The sequence below is a fragment of the Streptopelia decaocto genome (assembly GCF_964273445.1).
Source record: "Streptopelia decaocto genome assembly, chromosome: 1".
NCBI classification, from domain to species: domain Eukaryota; kingdom Metazoa; phylum Chordata; class Aves; order Columbiformes; family Columbidae; genus Streptopelia; species Streptopelia decaocto.
The window spans coordinates 81,032,126-81,059,248 of record NC_138663.1 but is presented as its reverse complement, the minus strand read 5'-3'; the positions used below and the strand labels follow the sequence as shown (position 1 = coordinate 81,059,248).

Below are 27,123 nucleotides of genomic sequence, written 5' to 3'. Positions count from 1 at the left end.
CGTATTTCAGTCACGTATAAGGTTTTTATTTCGTAAAATTACATTTTAACTATACTAATTACAAAATCTTTATTGTTCTGTGTAACAATTCCTATTAAGATATGCAGACCAAGAGAGAGGTAGAGGAAGAGTTTAAGTAAATGTACTTTACTTTAAAAGTAGAAACTGTACGTGTGCCATTTTGACTGAAAGTGGGTATTGATAGTACAGCTCCTTTCATGTCCCTCTTTGGGAAGCTAAGGGAAACACAACAGTGACATGTGAAAGCTATTTGTTTTCATTATATATATCTAAAAAAGTACCTGTGGAAGGATTGGGGGGAGCAATGTATGTTATTCTGCAGCTCTATGAAATATATGGTTTAAAACTATTTTGTCATAGGTCATTAAGCAGTTAGTCAAATAAATTGTATGTCGAGATACTGACTAATGTAAAAATTGAATTTGGAGAGGGAATGAGTTAGTGCTGAAACAATAATTTCTTAATCTCTAGCACAAAAAACCCTGCAAAAAGTAGCAGAAGATGGCTGAGGGAATAAGGTCTCTGATACTGGTAGTCTAGAAGAAGAAAATTAAAACATTAAATGTGTGAGCAGAAGTGTTTTTAGATGCTTTTATACTGTTCATTCCAAAGTGAACAGAAATATTAATAATATATCCAAATGGTGAAGAAAAGCTGTGTCTTGCAGTTCTCAGGAGAGTCCACTATCAATCCTTCCAGGTTTTGACCTGCTTTACAGGAGTGGTTCCAGTTAATACACACTTACCACTTTCATAGCAAACTTTACCAAAACTTAAAGGCACAAATAGTCTGGCCTTGTGCTGGATCCAGTGAGAGACTGGCTGAGGGCTGTAGTATCCAGTATTTGTTTCTAAAGGCAAAGAGCAGCACCACAAAGTTCCTCTAAAAAAAGCTCAGGACATGAAGAGATTTCCTTAAAAATCCTGAAGGCTGGAACATTTAACTAGTGCTGAATTAAGAAAAGGTATAATAGTTTAATGAGTAAAAGAAGAGAGAGTCCAAGAAATGTGGTTTGAAACGTCACAGGGTAATGCCTTTGCTACACAAAGCTTTTACCCCAGCTCCGAATAAGGTTTTTAAAGTGTCCTTAATATTGGTGCTGATCAATTTTTTGTATGAATAATTGGAAGAAAAAAATCTAAGGTACCAAGAGCTGTTGTTGTTTTGAGTAGTGTCTTGCAAAGATTTGTTTTGAGCAGAGTTAGGTGGTGTGTCTGAAAACCTGCATGCAGCTGTCTCGGTGCAAGCAATGACTTTCCTACTGCTGGATGTGGACTGCCATGATCCAGAACTTCTACCAAGCAAATGCTCCGTGAAAAATGAAAGAGAAAAAAGGAAACCAAACTAGCAAAATTTGACTGAAAAGCTAGGCATGCTTTGTGCAAATGGGACTAACATAGGAGACAAGACTGCTGAATAAGTAATAATATTTGGCACTTAGATTGCACTTTATGTCTTTAAAGCACATACCGACATTAGCAGAATAAATCTTACAATTTCCCAGTAAAGTATGAGTCAATAACAGCTAAGTCAAGAGTCAAGCTGAGATCAGTTGTGAGTTCCAGGCTTTAAATCCCACACTCAAACCAAAAGTTGAGGGTCCCCTCAATAGCATGTGAGTTGTATTATGTTTAAAGAAAAGTTTGATTTAATTATGTGTCGACAACTTCAGCTGTAATTTGATACTGTCGTCCAGTTAGTAGAGCCCAGAGTATTTGCAGATGAAAGGCAAACCAAGTAAGGAGGCTTAGTAACAGTAAAACAAGATTTCAATCTGTGTTTTGTTTTATGTGTCTGAAATGGAGCTTACAGTTTATCTGTAAAGGGTACACTTTACCCTGTAAACGTCCTTCAGAGATGAGGGGCAAGGTGTGGCTGCCATCTAAAAGCAGACTGGGTCAAAAGTGGCAGCTCCTTTCTACACACATGAACTGTTGCTCAGTGCTTTCCAGGGTGACAGGTGATGTTAAGCTCTGGTCTGGAGGTCCAGTTTAGGGCTGGGGACAAGCTATAATATTAAGTCCTTACTCTTCTGAATGTGTAGGAAGAGGACTTAGGCATGACTGGTGACTAAGGCTTCCTCATCACAGTCTGGTGGCTGTTCCCTCTCTCCCTCAAGCCCAGCAGGAGTCAAAGCGAGTCCCAGGTGTGGTGGGGATTATTTGCTGTTCCAGCCTGGCTGGGCTGCATTTGCCGGCGGAGGAAGGTAGATGTTGAAACATGACATATTCTTGCATCTGATTGCTTGTCTTCAGAGAACAAAGCACATTGCAGAGAGAGTTCTCTCACCTGTGTTGTCAAATGGCAGAGAATAATCCAAATTTTCTTTGTGATCTTCTGGCAGTACAGATTAGATATAGAATAAGCACATTTCTGAATTTCTGTCTGTTTATCAAGAGCACACAAAATGGTGTTTATGTCAGCTCTTCTGTCTGCATACATGCAGACAATACCTCATTTGTCCAAAGATTTGCCCATTCCTTCAGAATTTTTAGATAAATTTGAACTTGCAGAGTTTGTACTACTTCAGCACTTTGCATTATGCAGATGCAGTGTTATGTGTCATTTTAGGAACATAGCCTTGGTTACTGTCTTGAATATGTAGAAGTGGTTGCAGTTGGCTGCTGTAAGAGGCTCATCAGGACAGTAATTAACACTATGGAATTATATTAGTAGTTGATAACTTTCCTGTCTGTTTGCTGCAGCAGATGTCCTGCATTCTGCATAGTCTGCGGTTGTTCTGCATATTCAGAGCTCGGGTTGACATCACTGAAAAGTTTAGTGCAAAGAACAAGTTCAAAACATGCTGTTGAAAAACAAGATATAGAGCAGGTTAGAGTGACACAGTCTGTCTCAAAATTTTGAATGATATTATGGACTAAAAAAGTTTTTGAATTAGGAGTTACATCAAAAGGTGGAGGGTCTTTAAATACAATCATTCTAAAAGAGGTCTCTACAGGAGCAAGTGACTTCTCGTACGGCGCGGGGGGGTGGGAATAGAAAAGCCAATGGTATAAAAATGCCGATAGCTGCTTGTTTAGTAAGGCAGTACAAGGCTGCTTCCTTAAATGATGTAATTGCCTACAAGCTTAACAGTGATACTGCAGCTAATCACTAGAAATAATGTAGGCATGATAGATAAGCTTGGAGTTGAAAGGTTCTAACAATGCAATCACTATATCCTCAGGTTTGAATTACTGATTAGAGTCCATACAAAGGGCAGTAATGCAAAAACCAATGCTGGGCTTGAGTAAAGCAGACCTTAAAGGAATGCAAAATGAGACTTAAAAATCTTTCTGGAAATCGATAATATATGTATAGGGAATCAGGAATGAAGGAACAGAAAAGCAGTTGAGAAACACTAGGGCAGGCTCTTATGAGAAGTCACTTCAGTAGAGTCAAAAGATCAACAGAACCTTGTATAGGTAAGTAGATGACAGAAGTAATATATAAGAGAAACAGAGATTTTTGGGGAAAAAAACAAAACAGAGCATTTGAACAGAGTTATAGTGTATACAGTAAAGCCTCATTTGTTTGCAGTTTGACAAGCTAGAAGTTCAGATGTGCATGCGATGTGATGCTTTGTTATGCATTTATTTGTATGCTTACTGAACTGTGTTCTAGCCTATACAGCCATATCTGAGGGGAGATGGTTATCTGGGGTTGTTCGTATTTGTCATACCAGGATGCCTGGCAACTCAGTTTGCTAATTTTCTGAAAGGTCTATTCTATTAATGGTATCCTACTGTAAACAGAAAATAGCAATATACACCCTCTACTCATGTCAAAGAAGAAATACCAGTGTAAAACAGATGGCATTTGTTAGCTCTGTACCTGTTTGTTTGATTTTGTATTATACACAGCATTGCTTGACTTTCTCCTTCCACTATCCCCATTTACTAACAGAAACAGTGCTATTTCCAAACACTTCTCACCAGAAGAATATGAAGTCAGGAAGCCACAAGGTGGGTAGTATTATTTGAGGTAGCAGAAAGGTCATCACCTTTGACAACAGTTAGCTTCTCTGTTTTTCCCTATATAGTATTAAAATTGCATGTTTTATAGGACCTTTGTGAGGTATAGTAAATTAAGAAATAAGCAGAAATGTATGCCTCTCATTAGAAGGCAGAAATTTTCCATGCCTGTGCATGAAGATGGAAAGCTGTTGGTCACAATTGAAATTGGGAAACAGAGCAAGAGAAAGTCTGGAAATTTTCTGGTGGGAGCAGCTGACTCTGATTTACTAGTACACCCAAGCCTGGGAGCGATGGTGCAATGGGAGCGGGCACAGCTTGCTGTGGTACTTGAGGCCAATGGTATTGTGATCTGCAAAATTGGCTGGTACTGCCCATAGTAGCAGGGAGGTCACCCCCCTTCAGCTGTTTCACAGCACTCCACCCAAAATGTTCTTTTAAATGAGAGAGTTTTGCTGTGCCTTCCCTATGCCTGTATTGCTGTGCTCTGGTGTTCTCCCTGTGCTGAGCAAAATGAAATAAGCAGAATGCCCCTACAAGAAGTCACAGAGAGGAAGTCGTGTGATAACTCCCCAGAAATCCCAGGACTTGTCTCTGAATCTCAGAGGAGGGTTTAAATCCTGATCCTGCAATTTTTGTTCCTTGGCCTGTAAGAAAGTGGCCATTCTTTATGCTTCAACCTTTGAAACTAATTGTAAAATAGTAGGTTGCACGAGTAGGCATGTGTTGACAGTATAACATATGGTTGAGAGGGGTCAGTTGTCTATTAACAAACTACCCTAAATGCCTGAATGGCATTTTTCTTTTGCTGATATTTGAGATCTTTGCAAAGCACGTTAATTAAGGAATATCTAAAAGGTATACTTTCAATTTATAACAACTGATGCAGAGAAGTGAGAAGGCAGCCTTGTTGCGTTAATTTTCCCCATGAATGAAACCTTGTTTCTATGTTAAATAATTTGTTAGAATTTGAGTTAAAACTTCTGAAGTTTCCTGTCATCTCAGACTCAGAAATCATTGCACAGTGCATAGTTTTAGTCAAACATACTATCAAAATAATGCAGTTTCCTAGCAAAAAACTTTGCATCTGTGAAGCTCTGGTATTGAAGGTAATGGTTTGAGAGAATGCAATTTTAAAACATGGAAATATTATGTAAAATCAATAGATGTACAGGGTACTATTTATTTCTCTAATATTTCAGGGTTTTTTTTTATTGTGTTAGCAGCAGGTGTTAAATTCTACTAAACCAGTGAATAAAAAGAAATAAATGTTTAATTTACTGGATCTATCAATTATACAAAATTGGCTTATGAAATATTAAAATATCTTTTAAGAGATAGCAAGTAGGAATGCTAGTTAGAAAATGCAATCCCTTAACAGAAACTTAACATAAATGTGGAAATAAACTAAGAATAATTTTAGGATTCTAGGTCCTGGGATTTTTTTTGTTGCTTTTTAAGGTGGCAAGGCTTAGTGATCTTGCCTATCTAATTTCAAGGTATATGCTCATCACAGCAGAAATGTGAAATTAGACTTCTGAAGAGAATGTTGAATGGAAAAATACACTAGGAATATGTGATCTTGGACATCAATAGGTTATTTTAGAACACTTTGGGCACTCATTTGACTAAACTCATTTAATCGTAAGGAACAGGAATGCAGTAGAAAACAAAGAAGCTTGACAAGAGATGGCCACAAACGTAAGTGAAATACATATTGAGACATAAAAGTGGGACAAAAATTAGTCATATGAAACAAGTTAGTCATAAAGGAGGTTATGGATAGTTTACTGATAAACTGAATCTTAAAACACACTGAGATCAATATAAAGACATCCACTAGTTTTTAGCAGCTCATATCCTAATGATGCTGACACTGTATTTCAAAGTAGTACTTCATTAAGGGCAGAGAAACAGGCTGGATACCCAGGCTAGCTGTTGGGTTCATGGTGCTACAAACACAATTCTCACTGAGTAAACAGGACTGACTACTCAAATGCAAACATTTAAGCTTGTGTTTCACACTTTTGCTTCTTTCTAAATGTAAGTTTTTAAGCAGAATTTAAAATGTCTTCTTATTAGACTGCCAGTCTTTTCTCAAAGTAAAATATTTCTGTCAGAATATTACCATGGGATTCAGCAGCATTCTTCAGGAATGTGCTTATTTTAGCAGTGTTTGGAAGTTGAGCTCCATGGCTTTTCCCAGCTTGCATCTGTGGTTGCTTGCCATATTTTTGTTGAGTTGCACACAGGACTTAACTTCCTCAGCAAGTACCTGGAGCTCATCTCCCAGAGTTTCTGCGCTCCTTTGATTCATGTTGCCAAGGTGCAAGCTGTGTTGGCAAGATATTGAAAAGAATGGAAAATATCCCCTTCTTTGATACTATATCCCTGGGAAATGTTCCTGATTTATATATTTTTAAATTCCTTTTCTGAAACTAATTTCAGCATCTCTCAGATAAGACAGTTTATAGTTTCTTACTTCGCTTACTTTATAGTTTCCAGAGACAGTAGCTTCCCCAGAGCTGCCTGTAATAGTCCTGCTTTTGAGAGGGTTTTTTCAAAGATGACAGCAAAGTCCATGGTCTTCACTGCAAGTCAACAGGCATCTGACGTCTGATTGTCATTTGCACCTTTGATGTTTCTTCCCCTCTAGCATTTGTGCTATAAAGTGATTTCTCTGCAGTGTACAACTGCAGCTGATTTTTCAAGTTGAGTTCTTCCCTAAATCTAAGATGTAGAAAAGCTTCCTCCTTGATGATGCCAGGACTTTTTTGTAAGCAAAAAGTCTTCCTTCCATCACCTTTACAGTTACACTGCCAGTCCAATATCCAGCTTACGAGTGTATCCCAAAAACTGCAGAGGTGAAATCTTGTAGTTATCAAGAAGATTTGTTAATTCATCTGTAATGGACCAAAAAGGAAACAGATGATGCTGTTCCATATTCTGTGCAGCACATTAAACTTGAATTATGCAATGCAAAATTATGAATCATATATCTTCAAAAGCCTCCCTCCCACAGGTCCTGGAAAATGGATGTGTAGCGAGCTCAAAGGAAACAGAAAGCTTTATACATAAATGGAGATTTGAAGTGAGCCCAAGCCCCAGCATGAGAAAGCAGTTTGTTGAGGTGTGACGAAAGGGGGTGCCACATTTCTCATGGCTTCTGTTCCCCAGTAAGAGGACAGGTAACATTTTCAGGTGATGCTCTGATAATAAGATAACATGCTGTCGATAGCTAACTGGTTACATTTGTGTTGTCATCAGGTACTGTGTTTGCAGCTTCTCTGGATGTAAGCAAATTCACAGTGGTTTCCTTGGTTGTCAGTTGCAGCACGGTTGTGGCTTCAAGGCAGGTTCCTCCAGGAGCTTCAGCTGGAGGGGCTCTGTGCTATTGTAGCGATGCCATTTCCAGCAATTTTTCAGCACCTGGGTTAGAATTACAGCTCAGCTTTAACAGTCTCCAGAGCATACTGCAAAAATGCTGGTTTGTTGCTCAGAAATAAACCAAAAAAATCCACAAAAACCCTAGTAAAATAAACAGAGCCTCTCCATGCTTTTGAACAACTTCTTAGCGAGTTCATTTGCAGGGAGTTGCCTGTATTAGGGAGTAAGAACTGGTGGCAGGAGAGAAACCTAGAAAGAGATTAATATATTTTTCTGCTGAAGTGTTCAAGAGACTAAGTAAAAAAAACAGTGTTAGTGAGGGTGAAGAGAAGCCTTTGGGTTTGAAGGGTTCCTGTGCCTTTTTTACTATTTTAAGAACACAATTTTGGAGTGAAATACAGAATTATGCAGAGCACTTTGCAATCTGTTATATGTAGGAAAAGGCTGCAGATGGGTACAAATAATTAGTAATTAATAACACCACTGCATTTGGTTACTCAGGGTTTGGAGAGGGTTTCTGCTGGTTGAGGTTATTGTCTAATATCTGGTTCATGAAAGACGGAAGCAGGAGAGAATCTGAGATTATTTGAGTGGAATTTTTAAATGGTGGAAGGAAAGAACAGACTCCATTCAAGCTGGAAGAAGGCAACTAATGTGGCATTTGAGGTACCAGTGATATGTTCTGTATTATTCACAGTTGTGGCTCCAGTGTGGCTTGTAGGTTTTCTACATTTTCATTTGCCAAATTAGGTGGGACATCACATAAAGAGTAAAGTAGTCAGTGAAACACAGAAAGGTTTAGATCATACAAAGCTTGCAGACACTTTTCCACAAAAATGGGAGTTGCTACAGCACTGATTATTGTGTTAATTTACTAGTGAATAATTTAAAAAGTTCTGTTTATTTTTTAATAAAAAGGAAAGATATACATTGTCTGAGTGTTCCTAATGTTACTTACAGCTGCCATTGAGCAGATGTTAGGGATTCTTAGCGGTATGCTAGACCCAAAATAAGTTTTATGAATAAACAAACAATTTCTTTTTCCTACCAACTCTTTCAGGCTGATTCTTCTTCAAATTCACAATAAAGTCTCCTCATAAATAATTACCTTTCTTGTGCCACTTTTTTCTAGGCACTTGGATTTTAATTACAATGATGAACTGTGTTAATAAGTTTTTAAATAATTTTATCTTTTTAGGGCTGAATCCATTTTCCATTTATCTTTGTCTTGATTGGTTCCTGGGATTTTAATCCTTTAATTCTTGTTAATTCACTTGATACTGCACTTTCATTGCCCTTTATAAATTCACGTTGTAGAAGCGTTTACTTCTACGTGCAGCAGCGTGTTTTCCTTCTGAACTCTACGCACACATACCCACCTTAGCTTGCTGGTTAACAACTGTCTCCTGTTGCTAGTAACCATTTTGTTTAACTCTGTCATTTAAATCAGAGTAAGTTTGAAAAAATAGGTAATTAAATGGAGACAATGCCTCTTTTTTTTGCTTTGAACTAATGGCTGGGGGCCTTAAAGCACTCTGCAGCAGATGTCTAGCAAAGTGGATACTGTGCTAAGTTGATTGATAAGGGATATGCAATACTGCTAGACTCCACTTCAGTCCACTGTTTTCCAGTGTAAATACTTATTAGATACCTTTGCTTCTGATTGCATGTAGATAAATATTGAACACTTAATTCCTCGTAACTTTGCTGTGATTCAGTATCTGAATCAGCTGCTTTATTGAAATGTACACATTGCTATTGGGTTGGAGAAATAAGAGCCAAATTACATGTTTTTAAACTTCCTGATTTTTAGTCCCATGGCCTGATCAAGATTTACTTAATTAAAAGTGACTGCTATTAAAAACGAAAAACCCCACAGACTGTGTTGAAATTTCATAGTTTTCTTTTGAATCACGTATGAAGCACAAAACATGGTCCTGTGTCTCATGATCCCACTCATAATGCTCAGTGCAGAAAATATTAATGCCAATTTAGGTATTGTTAGAAGTCATAGTGAGAAGTGTAGATTTTGCAAGCTATTACTTTTATCAGGGTAGTGTCTGTCCACATCAAATACCTGTTTCTTTGGGGTACAACTTTGCTTACTGTTATGCTCAATATGACCTAAACAAAGCATGCTTAGGAGCCAGCTCAAATGGAGAGGCAGGACTGCAACTTTTTACTCTTTGTGGCAGAAGCTTACGGTTACAAAAGGAAAGGTATAGATCAGGCAGTCATGGTAACACCACCACTACCACTTCAGTTTGGCAAGTGACAAGTCAGTAAAACACAGCTAATGTTCTGCTTGACCACTATTTCTGAATGTGTAAGTGCGGATGAAGAAGCCATTGATACCCAAGCGAGGTGCTGAAATATTGCGGTGCAAAGCTACAAACTTTAGATAGGTTTTTAATTTTTTTTTTCCTGTAAGATAGACATAAAATCTACTGTCTCAATGAATAGTGACATTTAATAGCTTGCCACTAAATACCTATGAAGATATATATACATCAAACACAAAGAGAGTTTGATACTCAATTTCTTTCATTCACAGTATTTTACTAAAAAGAGTGGAATGCCAAAGTACAAAATTATAATATATATTTAGTGTAGGTTTTAAAAATATAAAGCCTAAATATAAAATGTAGATTTGAAGATTGAAATAGTGTCTTAATTTTGCCAGTAGGCTAACCAAATGTGCATTTTTATATGTTTCAGTTATTTTTAACCAAAACAGAGGCATTTGTTTAATCAGATTGTTAGTACTCTTGGTTTGAGATGCTCACCATGATTGCAGTCCATGACCAGAGCAGCACAGAGGCTGTTGACAAATGGACATAGAGAAACAGCACCCCAGCTTATTATATACCTTTTTATGAGTTGCTGCCTATTTCTGAGAGTGCTTAAGGGTCTTTTTTATTTGCTTTATTTTTTAAAGTAGTAGATTGTTATGCCAGAAAAGTCTGACTGAATTTATCAGCAATGTGCCTTCATAAAGCATCCCTTTGAAATAAAATTGTTAGTTTTGCCATGTAAGCATCATTAATAATACAGATTAAAAAAAAAAAAAAACACAACAGAAGTGGGTCTTTCCCTGACCCCCAGCAGAGAGGTGCCTCCTGCTTGCAGTGTGGCTGCACAGTCAGGGGTTTTGGTTGTTTTTTTTATTGAAGGAGACTGGTAGGCTTTTTGGTATTCAGGCTACCTGAAGAGCTAAGAAAAATTTTTAAAATAACCCTACTGACAGTGGTGAAAATATCTGTCAGTACCTGGAAGTTCTCGCCCACATTGCAGCCTACACATGTGGGCTTTTATGGTTTTGCCAGATGTCAAGTTATCAAGGTGGGGAAAGAAGGAAACACTCTGGGGGCCAAAAACTTCTGGGAAGCAAGAGCTGCAAGTAACATCAGTACCTTTCAAAAACAACCATAGCTTGCCATTTCACTATGCTGCTTTATGCTTTATGTGTAGTTAAGGCCTTCCAGGGTATTACCGTTTGGATATTTGTTGCATCAGGAGAATGCCCAACACCTGCACCCAGGAAGTCCGTGGTAGAATCTACATGTATTGAAGGCTTTCAAGTATGATAAAAATTAGAAGTGCCTAACATTTTCCTGGTAAACACATGATTAGTGGAATTGGAATATTCAGCCCTCTATGCAAGCCCCTAAGGAAGCTGTTCTAGCTGATTTGTAAAAGCCAGGAGGAAACAAACACATCACAGATGAGTCTGGTAAGATTTTTTTTTTTTTTTTCAGGCAAAGCCAAAAGCTTGACAATGCCATGAAGTGGTTTTGGGAAATGCCTTTGATACTGAAAATCCCCCCAGTGCTGAAGCCTCCACCTGTGCCAGCTGCCTTTTTATGTGTAGGGAACAGTGTGGAAGAGGGGCTGATTTTGGCTGTTTGTCCTCTGCATGACAAAGAGGCTGGATGCTGGACAGATTCTGACTGTGGCATTAAGACATGATTTTAAATCTCAAAAATCAATTCTGCCTTTCTCTGGGGTAGAGTCAGAATAGAATCTTAAAATGCTTTTATCACGAGGTGTTAAAAAGCACTCAAAATGACATTGAAGTGTCATGATTTTGGCTGTATTATGTATTTAAAAAGAAAAACAAAACAAACTTTAGCATTCATAGCACCTTCTTCATAAAGTAGACTAATTTTCTACTTACTTTGTTTGCTGTGGAGTATTTCCAAATGGGTTTTAAACAGCTATTTCTTCAATTTGAGTAATTTTGTTACAAGCTAATAGACAATACATAAGCATACCTGAGTTTTAGTGTTACCATATTTGTTTCAAAGTTGCTATCAACATTAAAAAGCACAAACCTAAATGTATTTGCTAAAACATGGTATGCAATATGCCTGTAGTGCTGTGATTCTAAGCAGTCATGCATATTTATTATTTTCTTCCAAATTGCAGTGCCATTACAGCTAGATAGATGAGAGTTTTAGCCTCAGTCTGTAATATGTCGTGTACTGGACAACACTTCGATAGACTGAGATGTATTGATCCAAAACCAAGAATGCCAAGAGGGAAGAAGCCTGACCTAGATCAGTGCTGTTTTAATTATTTTATAGTTTAGGATAGTTTATAATTGTTTAGTTTACTTTAAGTGTGAACAAGTAAACAATGCAACACAATTGGGTGTCTGTAAAGGAAGCTTAATAGGTGAGGTTTTTAAATCGAGTTTAGTTTTTCCAACAGCGTTTTGCTTTTTCACCCAGCCCAGCAGGAGCACGTGTCTCAGTGCTGAGAACCTGAGTGCCAGTATCTAATCTGAAAGGAGAGGTGAACATTTAGGTTGCTTCATAAAGGAGCAACAACCTGTTGTAGCAGCAACCTGTGTGCTACTGGTAAAACGAAGAGAATGACTGTCATGGTTCTTTCTCAAACACCCAGCATGCCTTTGGCTGTTGTATGTGGGACACTAACACTCTGCCAAAGCAGGGAAAGCCACCAATCCCCTCAGCCCCTGGCCACATCCATAACCATGTACGGAAACAACGTGCTATTTTATAACCTTTAGCTTTTTTTTTTTATGCAAATGATGACATTTGGACATTAGGGCAATCTGCAGAATTCAGCCTTCACTATCTGTGCAGCAAAGAGTCGGAGTGATGTGTTGAAAGATGCGACTGCCTTTTTTTATACATAGCCACTATGTAATTGTGGAGATGGTGGTGGTGGTGGTGGAGGCAATGAGGGGGAGCAGGTCTGCTGCTCTGTGCCTCCAAGCATGCTCTGGAGCACTTCCACTAGATTTTTATGCAGATGCTGTAGCTACTCTCACCGCTAGCACACTATCCATGCTTTTTTCAGTTGTTTGTAGTTCTTCTACTCCCTTCCCCAGGTATTTTGGTAGCTGATGGAACAGCCAAATCTTAAAGGTTCTGTTTTGTCATAGGTATCGTGCTGGAGGAGGCCACAGGTTTGGGTGTCTGGGGCCAGAGCTGTGTCACCAGCACTGTCTTCTGCCCCGAGTTCACTGAGGTGAGCTCTCAAGCTGAGCTGAGGCTAGAGTAGGGAGGAGATTTGCACTGATGTCTCTCGTATTTTATGTCTTGCTCAGAATCAGGAGGGGAGTGACAAAAAGTAGCCCTCAAAATAACCTGTAAGGGAAAACAGCATTCTGAGTGGATAAGCTGAGAGGAAAGTTGTATTTTTTCTCAGTGATTATAGTAAGGTTAGAATTAGGTGTTGGGATGCATCAATTCATTTCTTCTTTCTACCCTTTGCTCATCATGTCATTAGGCAAACTGTTTAACCAGTTTCAGTAATGCCATCTGCAAAATTAAAAAAGGTTAATATAGGTCATAGACTGTAAAGCCCTTGAGTATAATGCATGGTACACAGTTTTAAGAATGGAAAATGAGATCTTGGTGAAGAAACATTAAATTTAACAAGCAGATAACAATACAGGGATTCCTTAAGCTTCCTTGTGGTCCTACTAGTTGCTCTTGGGAGTATATTCTGCTGCTTCCTCTTTGAAGAGGAAGAGAAATGGCTGTTTGGCTGTTCCAGCAGCACAGTTTCCTGAACTGCTCCTGCATCCATGCATATCCCAGCACTGCTCTGCTTGGCAATACGGGAGGGGAATGGGAACATGTTTTTTCCTGCACTTTGCTGTTGTTCGAAGCCTAAAGCCAAGAGCCACCATTGACAGGGATTCCAGCTGTGGCCCTTGAGCCTGCAACACATGTCAGTTATTCATCTTCTCCTTCGTCGTATCAAATAGGGATTGGATTAGAAGGAATGTTCTACAAACAGCAAGAGCCCATGCTATATAGCAGAGCAACAGAAGGTGGTATGGTTCTTTCTGTTGAACCTTCTAAAGAAATACATTTTAAATGAACACACAAGAAACTAATACTAATTAGGTAATAGTATCCTATGGAGACCTGTGGTAGACACTATAATAGTGCATTAGCAAGCTATGCATAATTCAGGAGTGCTGTATTCTTTCAAGCATCATCTACAGGGAATTTTGCATAAGTATAAACTTCATAATTTGTCCCTTCGTGTGCATGCAGAAGAGTTCCTAAGGGCATCATTTGGCCCACAGAACACCTATTACTGGAGGTGGTGTATGAGTGAGGAAGCATCCATTTTGAGTCTTGAAAACAAAGCTGAGATGATAGGATGGGTTGTTAGAAAAGTTGTCTTATTTGTAAACAGTCATTAAACACGGACCCTTATGATATTTTTTTTCCTCCCCCCCCCTTTTTTTTTTCCTCCATGGAGGCACTGTTCTGAAAAGAATATAAAAAACCAGGCAGTTCAGAAAAGACAAAGTTGCAAGCCAGTGTTTTTCAGACAGACACAGGCATATGAGAACGTGCATAGGTACATAACCAAGTGGACTGGCAACATAGCCACGTGGGATGGAATTAAAACTACTCGGTGAGCTACTGCTAAAGTAAATTGTCACAGCTGCGTATTCTTTTCTCCTTCTCAATGGCAAATTTAAGCTCCAGGAAATATATTTTATCTTGCAACTGAAGTATGATAAGGACATGTAAGTGAACAATTACAATGATTCAACTGACAAGAATTAGCTACCACATTAGCCTTTTATATCTTGCCCTGCCTTTAATTTTCAGAGGGTTGATAACCTGGTCACCCCAAGTCAGGCTAATTGTGTGTGAATCTTAAGACCCTTATTTTAGGTACTCATAAAATAGAAAGATGACTTGCACATGGAACTTTATGCACGTTTGATAATGTACTATTTTATCACTGCCACCTTGTCAGCACAAACAGCAGGGGCTTATGCAGGTCCTCTCAGCAGCATCCTTCTCTTTGCCACCAGTCCTGGAACTCTTGAAGGGTATGTGTTCACCCTATGTTGCCACATATTCTTACATCTGAGTTGCAGCAACAAAGATACATTTGTGCTCATTGCAAGTGCTTACAAAGTAGCATGGCATAATTGTCCCTCTGCAAGCATCTCTCTCTAAACTATTGTTTAAAACTGCCAGACGCGTCTTTGTTCTTTATTAAGAGTAAGGCAACAACACAGTCTGTAGTTATGAGGAGATAATCATTCCCCAAGGGCATTTGAAGCACTTCGCTACCAAAAGGTTGTGATTACTCCATGACTGCTATACTGCTTATTATTCCTTATTGCTTAATTATGGAACCAGAGCATGTTTCTTGGGTGCTGTCACCTAAATAAGATTCTCCAGTTCTCATGCTCTGCTTCGGTGGTAAGTGGACTGGGAAGCTTTGTAGTGTTTCAAAGTGATGTAGGGGGTAGCAGTAGCATGGGCCAGTCATGGCAGCACTTCTGGCCTTCAGGAGACCAGGACATTCAGGTCCTTCCTTGCCACATGTTTGCTGAGCATTTGGACAAGTCACTCAGCTTCTGTATACCTCAGCTCTGCACCTCTGCTCAGGTGCCACAGTAAACAGGGCTCTGTGGATATCTAGACTAGAGGTAATTTAATGGGCTTAATCTTAACCTTTATGTCTGGAGTTTGGCAACATGCTGTGAAGACACCGCTTTTCTTTTTAGCCTGTGCACATTCAGCTGGCTTATTTTGGGTGGTCTGATGTAGTGTGATGACTGAGGGCTGTATGTATATGGAGGGTGAGAGTTAGGTAAGAAGGGATTTAATATCTTAAAATACTCGTCCTGATTTCACAAGGCAGATGACTGCAGCCCAAGTGGTCTGGCTCACAGTGGCACTGAGAGCTTGGTTGCTCTCAACAGGCTGTGGCATTGTTCACATTTCTTAAGGTTTATTCAGGGTTTCCATCTCTGGTTAAAGTAAGTTGATGCAATTTTGCTGGCTAGGCCTTGGTGGGTTACTAGGTTGGCAGCAAGCCCACCTGAAACAGGCTTCTAATGCTTCTGTGTTTCAAACAGTCTTTGATGTCTCCACTCTTTACTGATTCAATGAGTCTTACATGACTTGCTGCCATGAAATGCAATGTAGTGTTGTGGTTACACACTGGAAAAGAGTGGTGTGAGCTCTTCCAGGCTCGCTGAGCCTAGACATCTACCCTGGCAAACTCATTTTTTTTCAAGTCAGTGTTTCATTGAATTGTGTAATTCACCCTAAGGAAGGAGAAAGCCATCCAGGATTTGTTTAACACTAGCCTTGACTTTTTTGAGTGCGTACATTCATAAGAAGATGGGATGATGGGTGATAAGTTTCTAAATCATCACATAAATTTCTAGATGAAACTCCTGCTGAACATTCCTTAGACTTGTTTTTGAAAACTTGAATAAGAAATAGGCTTGGTGAAACTCCTTTATTATTACAAGGTTGGCATAAAGTCTACTTAATGAGGTGTTTTTTATGGCAGTGGCTGATTTTTAAATCCCCCTTTTCACTCCTGAAATCTAACGTTAATAGCATCTTGCATTGTGGCGCTCTCTGCTAGTGTGCATCTTCATCTTCTGCAAGAGGCTGCATGCAGTCCTGCTAGCAAGATCTTGTGTCATAAATAGAATTTGTTCAGGAAATAAAAATGTATTGTTTTCATTGTTAGAGGATGCTACTAAATTGGCTGTATGTTTGTCTAATAATCACATCTAAAGCTGATTATTCTGGTAATAGCCTTAAGATATTATTTAAAAATAAATATATAAATGCACTACTTTTGTACTAATACTAGTTTTTAATCTCTTCTTGTTTCTATGAAGTCTGAATGAGATTTTCAAAATTGAATAATAATTTGATCCGTTAATCTTTTGAAGCTAGTAATTTTATTTTCCCCTCTTTGCAGTCTCTGAGGCTCACAAATGAATAGAGCTTCATTACTGGAGTCTGCATTTAATAACCATTATCCATTATCTTGTAATTAAGACTCCCTGTAACGAATCATGAGGACAATGCAAAAATACATAGTACATTTCTTTAATGAACTGGAAAATGTTCATCTTGTTCTATTTAGTAATGAGTTGCTGAATAGTCGTTAAATCCACTGGAGAATAGAGCTAGATGGATTTTGAAGACTATCTTGAGTTTGTGGTTAATCTATTAGAATTAAAATTTCATCTTCTATTTTTATCAACAGCTGATTAGAAGTCATTCTGTTTGACCAAATTGATTAGAAGACCATATACAAGGGCAGCTGTTGTTTAATGAAAGTTTTTAATGAAACTGTACCATAGAGACTTGTAATTATAAGACTTATAAAAGCTTTGACTTACCTTATACTAGAAAAAATGAAAAGTATTGCGCTGAAGGACTTTAAGTGCTACATTTCGAAAAGGAAATTAAAAATATAATTTGGCAATGTTAAAGTCCCAATGTTAAAGTCTACTGCTATTTGTTTTAATGCGACTATCAGATGTCCATAGTGTCTTTCTGGAAGGGAGTAGCTCTGAAATAGGTAACTCAATTGTCTCTTATATGTGCTCCATTCTTTGCAAAGCTCAATCAACTATTAATTGCCTCTTCTGCACATTGCACCTTCTCTGGAGTTGGAACTTTTTTCCTTGAATAACTCTTTCAGTTTAGAATGGGAATTGTCATAGGATGGTGCAGTTGAATCACAAATGGCTTCCTTAATGCCTAAACAGTAAGCCTACGGAGAAAATTGTGATCTTACAAGGCACAGTGTTAGTGACACTGTTCGATTGTGTTTAAATTACAGGATGCAGAAACATGCCTGGCTTTGTCTTAACTTCCCATCAAGCTGAGACCTACCTGTGTGCCAGCATTCATGAGGAAGACAGGTCTTTGGAGTGTGCCACTGTACACCCTTCAAATGTATTAATAGTCTGGGCTACTCGTTGATTTGGGCCAGTAGTGAAACCTCCCTTGCTCCCTCTAGGAGATGTTGCAGAGGCATCATCATTCAAGTAAGAGACAAAATGGACCCTACGCCAAATTTGAAGTGGAAGCAGATGCAGTTCCAATTGACTGAAGTGGGTGATTCACTACTACATGATGTTTGAATTATCCTTCTCCTTCTCCCAATTACTTTTGATAATTAATGATCCCACAGTACACCTTTTCTAATAAGTCGGTTCCCAGGGATAAAGTGTGCCCTAATGCAATTGAAGAAGTTTTGTCATTGTATGGTGTCAATGCAGGATCAGACACCGCAAAGCAAATTTTTAGTTAGTTTCTTAGCTTTTTGTTATATTGTGCTGCAGGATTTGTTTTAAGCCACCTCAGAAGAGCAAGAATGCACAAGAATACTATGCAAGTGATAGGTGGTAAAGAATATTGTTCACAAGTGAGAAAACAGGAAAAAAAAAAGACCAAGGCTAACTCTCTTTCTTTAAATAGCACAGATATTTTGACCTTGTTACTGCATGATACCATGGCTTTAAGTATAGTAATTTGCAATGTTACAATTGCAAAATGCATAAGGAGGGACTTTTTCCCCTGTTTACAGTATTTCACAGCTGATTTCATAAATACATGTGGGATTTTTTTCCTTTCACTTTAAACAGCTCTGGGAAATACAATACTAGACTGTCAAATGCCAGACTAAATGGATGCAAAGTTAAATTAGAGAAACTGATTAATTTATTTTTTGTTCAGAAGGATCCTTGTGGAAATACTAAAACGTTGATTTATAAGCAAAATTTCTTCAGAGGAAACAATTTCCATTGTTGTGGTTAGTCAGACACATTCCTATTAATGTATATTTACACATAGATTGAGTGTCCATAAAGGAACATACATTATGTTGGACTACCCAGAGAGATTGTTGGTCTGATAGCTAGAACAAAGAATTAAGAGCTGGGGTGTTCATTTAGCCCCTGGGTTGTCAAACTGAATGGGTATTTCACCTTCCTGCTCTAGTCTCGACCAGAGCAAGATCAGCACCAACACCAAGGAGACATACGTATAAAGAAATGCTTCATAATTACTATGAAACATGAGGACATCGCTGGAGGGCGTGGTTTATGTATGTGCGAAGTGGCTCGTCTTCTAAAACTACCATAAAGCTTTTCACTTCCTTTCAGGTTCTGATTTTATAAAGACATCTACAGGCAAGGAAGTGGAAAACGCGACCTTTCCAGTTGGAGTAGTCATGATGCGAGCCATTAGAGAGTACTACTGGCAAACTGGCAACAAGGTAATTCTCACTACCTTTATAAAAACTAACCGAACAGGCTCACTCAGAAGGAAGACTGGAATAAGTTTCAAAATGCAGAACATATAAATCCATGTATATAACTTCTATGGCTGTATGAGCAATAGGTAACGGGACTTCTGTCTTGTATTCCTCATTTGATTTGCTAATAATTGTATACTTTAAAAAACAAACACAACACCCCCCCCCCCCAACAAACAAACAAAAACCAAACCCGAAAAATACCCACCAAAACTAAACCCAAAAAGTAAACACTTTTGGCTTTCTTCCCTTGAATAACTTGATGCATACCCTGCTGCATTTGGATTTGAGTTTTGTTTCACCATTTAAGGTATTTACATGGTTATTTCAGTACCAGGGCAGATCTCAAGCTGACAGTGATTGGCATACTCCCATAAACCTTGGTGGAGCTGTACAAATTTGGGGTCATCAAGAGTCTGTCCGGTGTACACAACTGTATTTTCTGACTCTGTTCTGTCAACACAAAAGAGAAATTCTGCTCTTTCCTCCCTTGTCAGGGGGACTTTCCAATGGGACAAGAAGGCAGATCCAGTTGCGTCCTGTTGTCTGGGATGGAGGGAGGGAGTGACAGGGCCCAGGAGAATGTCATGTCCTGGGATATGCCAATTGTCCGTCAGGTCGCTGTCAAGTGAGGTCAGTGGAGGTGTGGAACAGCGGGGAGCATACAACAGAGCCAGTGATGACCTGTCTGTCCATCCATCCTTGCACTGGAGCAGTGAGAAGGGAGAATGTTTTCTCTGAAGGCTTGAGCTACCCTTTACCTCCTTTATCCCCTGGCAAGTAGGAGCTGCCAGTTAGATCTGGAGCTGGTGTTTGGCAGTGGGGTTTGTCCTCACCTACAGCCTCTGGCAAGGAGACTGTATCTTAAGCTAAAACCTCTCTCCCTGTTTCTGGGTCACCTTTCCATCCTCTCCAGCTCACCCTTCTGTCCCTTCTGCAGGTGGCCTTTTGAGGTGTGATGTTAGGACATGGGATGCGCAGTGGGATAGGGGCTGAGATGGCTTCAGGGGCTTTTGGAGCTTCGGGATGATGTGACAGCAGGTTGGACATGTGCCTGTGTGCTCTCTGTAGTCATCCAGATGAGGCCAACATGGATCCTTGAGCTGTTCTGACTCCTCCCTTCCCCAGCCTGCATCTCCCCCTGCCACACAACAGCTCGGGCAGCCCAGATAGTTATGCCTCTGCAGGAGCATCATGGCTGCTGCCAACCTGAGGCAGATCCCTGGGGCCGGGTGACTCACGTTGGCACCAGTGCTGCTAACGCGGGATGTGTGCCAGAGGTTGAACTCTGCTGCATTAACGCAGCTTTGTACCTATAATTGGATATAAATGTTGAATTCACCTTTTGCTTTAAAAGCATGCATTCACTGTATAAAATGTGTTATTGAGTGCTTATGTGTGTGTCAGTGATTTGGATGTAAACTGACTTTATGTGCTTGTATTAACTGAAGACAATATTATCAGTGATGAGATTTCTAAATGGTTTCTTTAACAAACTAATTTTGCTGCTGTAGGGGTGCTTTCTAGCAAGGCACTGGCTGGGAAAAACACGTTAATATAGAATTTAAACTTCTTCAAGGAAAGGAACAAGTTGCGGAGTAACATTTATTGAATGATAAGCTGTGGTGGTGATATGAAAAGTGCGTAATATAATGGGAAATAATCTTTTCCTGTCATTATTGAAGGACATACATAAATTGGTTTTTCTGTTGGGAAAACCCCCAATCCAGAAAAACTTATTACTTTTAATAATATAAGGTGAAGAGAAAATTCTTGAGGAGATGAACTTATTAAGCAAAATAATGAAATGCTGTGAAATAGCAGGAAAGTGGTAGCTGGACTTTATACTGCTCTTGAATTAAATCCTTCCCCCCCCCTCCTTTGTGCATTTTTGTAGCAGTCAGATGTGCCATTTGGAAAGCTGGTAAATGGAGGAGAGGACAGGCTTGTCTTTGTCAGCTTTTTTGCAAAGAAAAGAGCTTTCAGAATTTGCTAAAAGAACAAGGAGTTCTGCATGGTGTTTTTAATTCTCTTATTAACTAAATTTTACTCGGTTTTGCCACAGATTGTCTCAGAGAGTTATAATATTTCTAGGAAGAAATCTAAATTTGAATTTTTTAGAATTTCTCTTCCTGAGGGAAAACACATTCTCACTGTTTTAATTTATTGTCTAGAAAATGCTTTTCCAATTGCTATGGTTTAAATTCCTTTTGGAAATCTGATTTTAACAGATTTATGCATATACTCATGCATGCATGTATGCATCCATCCATCCACAAAAAACACAGTCTTCATGTTTTGCATTTATCAAGCTTTTTCCTGTCTTATTGGAAATGTATATATAGAAATCAGAACAGTAATTGTTGCTGAAGGAGGCTGATAGGAAGGAGCACCCAAGGTAAAGGTTTATGGCAGAGGGAAATGTAAAAAGAATCACTGTGTGCTACAGTACAGTTGTTCTTTTTTTTTTCCTACTTCTCCTTGGTTTTCAAGAATTTAGTAAGCTGCTGCTGGCCAACATTTTGGTTAATGCAGGTGAGGAATTTTTTTATGAGAGATCTGATAGCTGCGTGTCACAAGCTCTATCTCAGAATGAGATGTGTTTACGTGACATGTAAACAAAAGACTGGCACTATGGGTGCACACCAGGTCACCTCAGTGCTGACTCTGTACTGCAGGTTGACCATGGGATTCAAGACACGCTTCACCTCAAAGATAATTTTTTCTTGGCATGTGTGCCTCTGCATACCTGGCAATTCACCTGACCAAATATGACTTGTGTCTCACATCAAGGGACCGAAAGCGTATCCAGCATTGTTGGGAGAGAAGTTTGGCAGTTCCTGTGAAGCACAAAACTTTTGATTTTTGGTAAAACCAGACCTAATAACCCCATTTAGAAAAGTTCAGTGAAAATTAAACCTCTGATAGGTTTGAATGTACAGCCCGATCATGTATAGCTCTGGTGCATATGCTTTTATAAAGTACAGCCATCTCTCATTGCCCTCCCCATGAGTCAGCTGTGTCACATGCTTTATTTCAGCATCTTTGGTGTTATGTTATTGCACATGTATTTGTTCTTATGTATTTGGTATTAGATTGCAACATGAGCAGTAGGTCATATGCAGATATCCCATGTCCTGCTGAGATCCCTTGGCCTAATATGTAAAGGGCAAAGAATTTCCATTGGGCCTCAAACCCAGCTCCTGAGAAAGTGCACTGGGGATGAAGGTGTTACTCCTTCACTTGCTGTCCCTCGGGACAAAAATTTGTCTTCTGCAGTGATCTCTGAGGCATGATAGCTCTCAGCACTAGTTCAGAGCTTATACTGTTTGCAGTCTTGATACTCCCTAGAGCAGAGCTGTTACATACACCACAGGCACTTTGAGACTGCAGGTGTGCAAATGCTGATTGCTCTTCTAGGGTTGCTGATGAATGAAAATGTGTGTTGCACGTTTTTTTTTTTTTCTGCATAAAGGTCGGATTTAAACCTGCTGGGGGCATTCGGACAGCAAAAGATGCTATTACTTGGCTTATGCTGGTGAAGGACGAACTGGGAGTGGAGTGGCTAAAACCAGAGCTCTTCCGCCTGGGTGCCAGTAGTTTGTTGGAAGACATTGAGAAACAGGTTAGTTGTTAACAGTTTTCAGCTTTGTGGAGATAAAAAGTTATCTTTCTAAATGTGCTGGCTTACTGGTTTTGCAGAATATGCTTTTAGGTGCTGTTTAAAAGATAATAGAACATACATCTAATTCATTATTAATGACAGGTTCACTTCCAGCCCAATATTTCTTTAAATTTGGCCTGTCATTGCAGGCATCTGGAACTCTGGCATTCTAGCAGTCTGGGCTAGGTTTCCAATGGGGAGAGCAAATTGGCTCGGTTTGTACATATACAGAGTCTTTTGCAAATGCACTTCCTTGCACTCCTAGCTGTTGCCAGTTCAACTGACCCTTGCAGACCCTTCGTGTCACTGTGCCGCAACTGTTCACAACACATTTCCATGTTGTGGAGAAGGGCACTTCTCATCCTACATACGGTACTGCTGATAGGGAAGTTTTTTCATATTGATTATTTCCTGGGGAAGAAAATACAAAGCCTCATTTTTCTAATTGTTTTTATTTTTGTGCAGGCTGGTCGCTGTGTTTCTTGACAGACAAATAGCATATGAGGTTCAGTGGCAATGTGTATTCCCGGTGCAAAGAAAGGTTCTGACCTGCCTACCCATGACCAACCCCACTGGTGTAGGGGATCAACCCCAGAGGATACAGCATAGTTGAGAACAGTGTAGTGTCACAGAAACTACTAAACCATTAGGGCTGCTGAACTTCACTCCCATGTTCTTAAACCCAGGAAATGAGGCGACATTAGCTTTAACCAAGAAAATAGTTTGAGAATCCTTCTGCTGTTGCTACTGGTGGGAGAACATAGGATGTAAGGGGTTTGGTGGAGGAAAAAAAAGCATCAGTCTGTTCCCTCTCCCCACCTTTCCTAGCAACTGAAATACTGACATATCTTAAGAATATAGAACAGCTGAGAGATGTCAGGTGAATATGACTGTTGAAAACCCCTGGCTCCCTCCTGCAATGAGAATAATATTGGCTTGTTTCACTGCCAGACTGCCTCTGCCTCACTCTTGACCTAAAATCGTGTCCCTGGCTATGACAAAGCAGCATGAGCTTTCTTGTTGCCACTTCCATCGCTGCCAAGTCTTACAACACAGCCAGTGATTGTGTTGCACAATTTGTTCCGATTTCTTAACAGTGGCAACCTTCTGTCTGCCAGGGATTGCACAAAGGCCCCAGTCATGACCAAAGCTCTGCTATACTGTGCCATTGAAAAACATCTAAGATAAAATATTCCAATAATTATATTCAATAAAGCAAACAGGTATTTAAATAGAAAGACTCAAACATAGAAAATGAGGAGAACAATCCCCCATCCCCAAGACAGTACAGTTAAAAGAATAGTTTGAAATGAGCCATAAGCTGTAAGCAAATTTGGATAATTTTAATATTACAAAATAATACTGAAATCACCAAAATCAGATTATGGTGAGAGTAAAGCATTTTCCTCTACCTGTCTTTTTTTGAAAGCTTAGTTAAAAACAACAAGAGTCTTTGCTTTTTCTTTTTTTCCAAGCAAAACAGCAAGGAGCCTTAGTTCAGATCCTATAAACAAGTATATAAAGGTAAATTACACCATATTCTATGCACACACACACATATAAATATCCATCGTCTTCATCTGGCATGCCTTTAATTTGTTACTTCCTTGACACTCTCAGATTTATAGTCATATATAATTCCATCATAAATTTTCTTTTTTCTTGCAGATTTTCTACCATGTGACTGGCACTTATCCACTTCCGCATGACCTGGCAACGGTTTAGACACAAAATCAACTCAGGATTACTTTTCAAAATAGGTCTTTAAGCAAACAGCATTCAGAAGTCTTCTGACAACCGAGTGCATATGACAGAATTAAAGGCCTAATTCCCCCTTCTTCATATTTTATAGTGTTTAAAAATATGCTCAAGTCTGCTGGTTGTACTTGATCCAAAAGCAGAAAAAATGGTAATTCTGAAATAGTTAAATAGTTAATACTTGCAGATTTGAAAAGTTAATCTTGCAAAGTCTTCCCCAGACCAGCCTGAAAAGCTTATTAATGGCAACACTGAAGTACTATGAAAAAGATTTAGGTGGCCTGGTAACACTTGGCAGTCTCAGGATGTGAAATATCTATGAAATGTTTCAGATTGCTAATTAAGAGCTACAGATCTTGGAATAGCTTTCTATTCACCTCAGACAAAGTCTTCTGCCACAGATGTGTTGCACTATTAATTGTTATGTTGATTCCGTTTCAAGCATTGTAACCTGAGAAAATGAAACTTGGCTATTACTTTCTTTTATAAAACGTTTCTGTAGCAAAAAAGCCACTTTTTTTTTTGTATTTTTTTCCCCCAAACTTGGGCACAGACATCCATATTTAGACCCGTGAATAAAGGTGTCTTGATTTCTGGAACAGCTGAGTATCCACAGTTGCTCCTGAAGTTAATGGGAGCTCTGGGTGATCAGAACAACTGAAAATCAAGCAGCCTCTATATAGGTGCCTAACTATGCATTCAGGGGCCTATTTTTAGGCATTTCACTCTTAAAATTTTAGTCTAAGTTGCTTAGAAGCTCCCATTCCTGTCTCCTGTCATTTTAAAACACATTCATGCAAATCTTTGCATTTTAGTCTAGGGGGGTTTGACTGTCAGTTTCTAGGTGTCACTGCTATGCTGGTTGAACTTCAACTTTGCCATTCTAAAAGCAATTCTTTAATTTAAAAGGTAATTTGAATTGTGTCCTATGCAGGGTTTACAGCTTTAATGTAAAAAGTACTTTTCTTGGAGCACATTAAGAATAATACCAAAATCATCAACACCTTTTGAGTATCAGGCTGGAGCTAGTGGATTCATTATCTCGGAACTGCATTCTGCTCACTAACCAGAGTTGTACTAAAAACTTAATTATCTTATCATCATGACTAGTCTCACTGACTTAAGTAGGTCTCATCAGGGAAGTAAGAGGAGGAGGATTTTGCTGTAAATCAAGCTACAAGGTACATTTATTACAGAGAGATCTGTGCTTCATAAATACAATAACTCAGTTATTTATCTGGTTATACCATCTGAATCACTAGTGCTCTACCAAACAACTTGGGTGGACAGGAAAGTTGAATAGGGAAAAAAATCAGAGAAACAACATATACAGGAAACAAAATCCTATATGCAGTGCTCAATACTAAAAATAGGCCTTAATTTCCCAGGAAGTAGTTCATCCAAGGCTCTTAGCCTTTTTCTGGTTTAGGTATCAATACAGAAAATGAGGCTGAGCTGTGACTATATTTTCACATTTGTTTTCCTGGAAAGTGGCCTTTTTTTGTCACAGGTTTTACTTCTGATATCACTGCCAGTTTCTTGAAAGAAAATTCCAGTGCCTGTTTGTGTATTTAGTGGAAAATTCTGCTGCTGAGCTTTTGGAAATACAAAGCCTGCTGTAGCAGGTCACCTCCCACCAGGTGCCTGCCAGGTTGACCCTCTGCTGTGCCCTCCCAGTAACTGCACACTGGGTTTTGCTGCTGTTCAGCTCTAGCTGTATAAATATATGAGTGTATTTCTTTAATGACAGAAAGATACACCTCACTTTAAAAGTACACTTTTTTGTTGTTGGTTGTCTTTTGGACATTTAACACGAAGATAGAAACTAATTTTTGGAGGTGCTCAGTTTCTAGATGAAGGACTCTGATTAGTTCTTTAAAAATAATGGAGGTCCAGCTTTGCCACTGAGCTATTCAACACGAGTAACTCTGTTTGAGAACAACCTCTTTCCATAGGAGCTACATGTTGGTTAATGAACTTTCCAGGAAGAATTATTTATATTTCTGTTGACAGTCCTCCTTCATTTTGATATGCACATAGGCTGCTGCTGGTTACTTTGCTTTGGAGGGAGCAGATTCCCTTTGCAGGTGGAGGTGTTTGGCTTCCTGGAAAGTCAAGCCACTTGTCTTTTCCATGAACATTGCAAACATATCAATGTGAAATATTGTGCAACTCCATGCAACCAGTGTTTTGGAAGAAGCTGGATTCCTTGGAAAGTAATTTTAACATTTTTCTGTTTAAATTTTTAAAGTTTTTTTTTTTTTTAAATTAAAATGTAAAAGTAACAGAATCTGTGAACACATTCAAATAAAGATGATTCTGGTTTTGGGGTGGTGGATTTGAGGAATAAGCAGATGACTGAGTGTTACAGAGTGTGACTTTTTTGTCACTGTTGACTTCTCTGTGGCTTAAGTGAGTTATATCCATACAGTCTGTGATGTAATCCTCCAACATGATCCAAAGCCTTTTCTCTTGCTCCTCCTACAGAAGATAATGTTGGGGAGCAGTGAGGTCAAGCTGCCGGTACCAGCCAAGTGCTGGTCTGTTGAGAGCCTGGATGAGGGGAGGAGATGAACCAGGGCCACAAAGTCCTGCTGGGATCAGCAGGGGACAAGGCTGGAGACCTGTGACAGACATGTCAAAGACAGCTATCCAGGAGACAGCTACCAACAGCATGGGTCCGAGGTCCATTCCCAGAGGCAGGGCTGGAAACCAGCACTCCTA

At 39.2% G+C, this 27,123-nt stretch overlaps 1 protein-coding gene across 2 annotated transcripts in view; it reads left to right on the top strand.

The window, feature by feature from the left end:
* The window catches only part of DERA (deoxyribose-phosphate aldolase), a 54,412-nt gene extending 27,696 nt beyond the window's left edge, over positions 1-26,716 (top strand). For both annotated transcript variants that reach the window (XM_082061120.1, XM_082061119.1), the window contains exons 7-9: positions 18,826-18,938; positions 22,453-22,602; positions 24,310-26,716. In XM_082061120.1, coding sequence (XP_081917246.1) covers positions 18,826-18,938; positions 22,453-22,602; positions 24,310-24,366 — 320 coding nt within the window. In that variant the 3' untranslated portion in view covers positions 24,367-26,716. The remainder of the gene's footprint in view (positions 1-18,825; positions 18,939-22,452; positions 22,603-24,309) is intronic.
* The last annotated feature ends 407 nt before the right edge of the window (positions 26,717-27,123 follow it).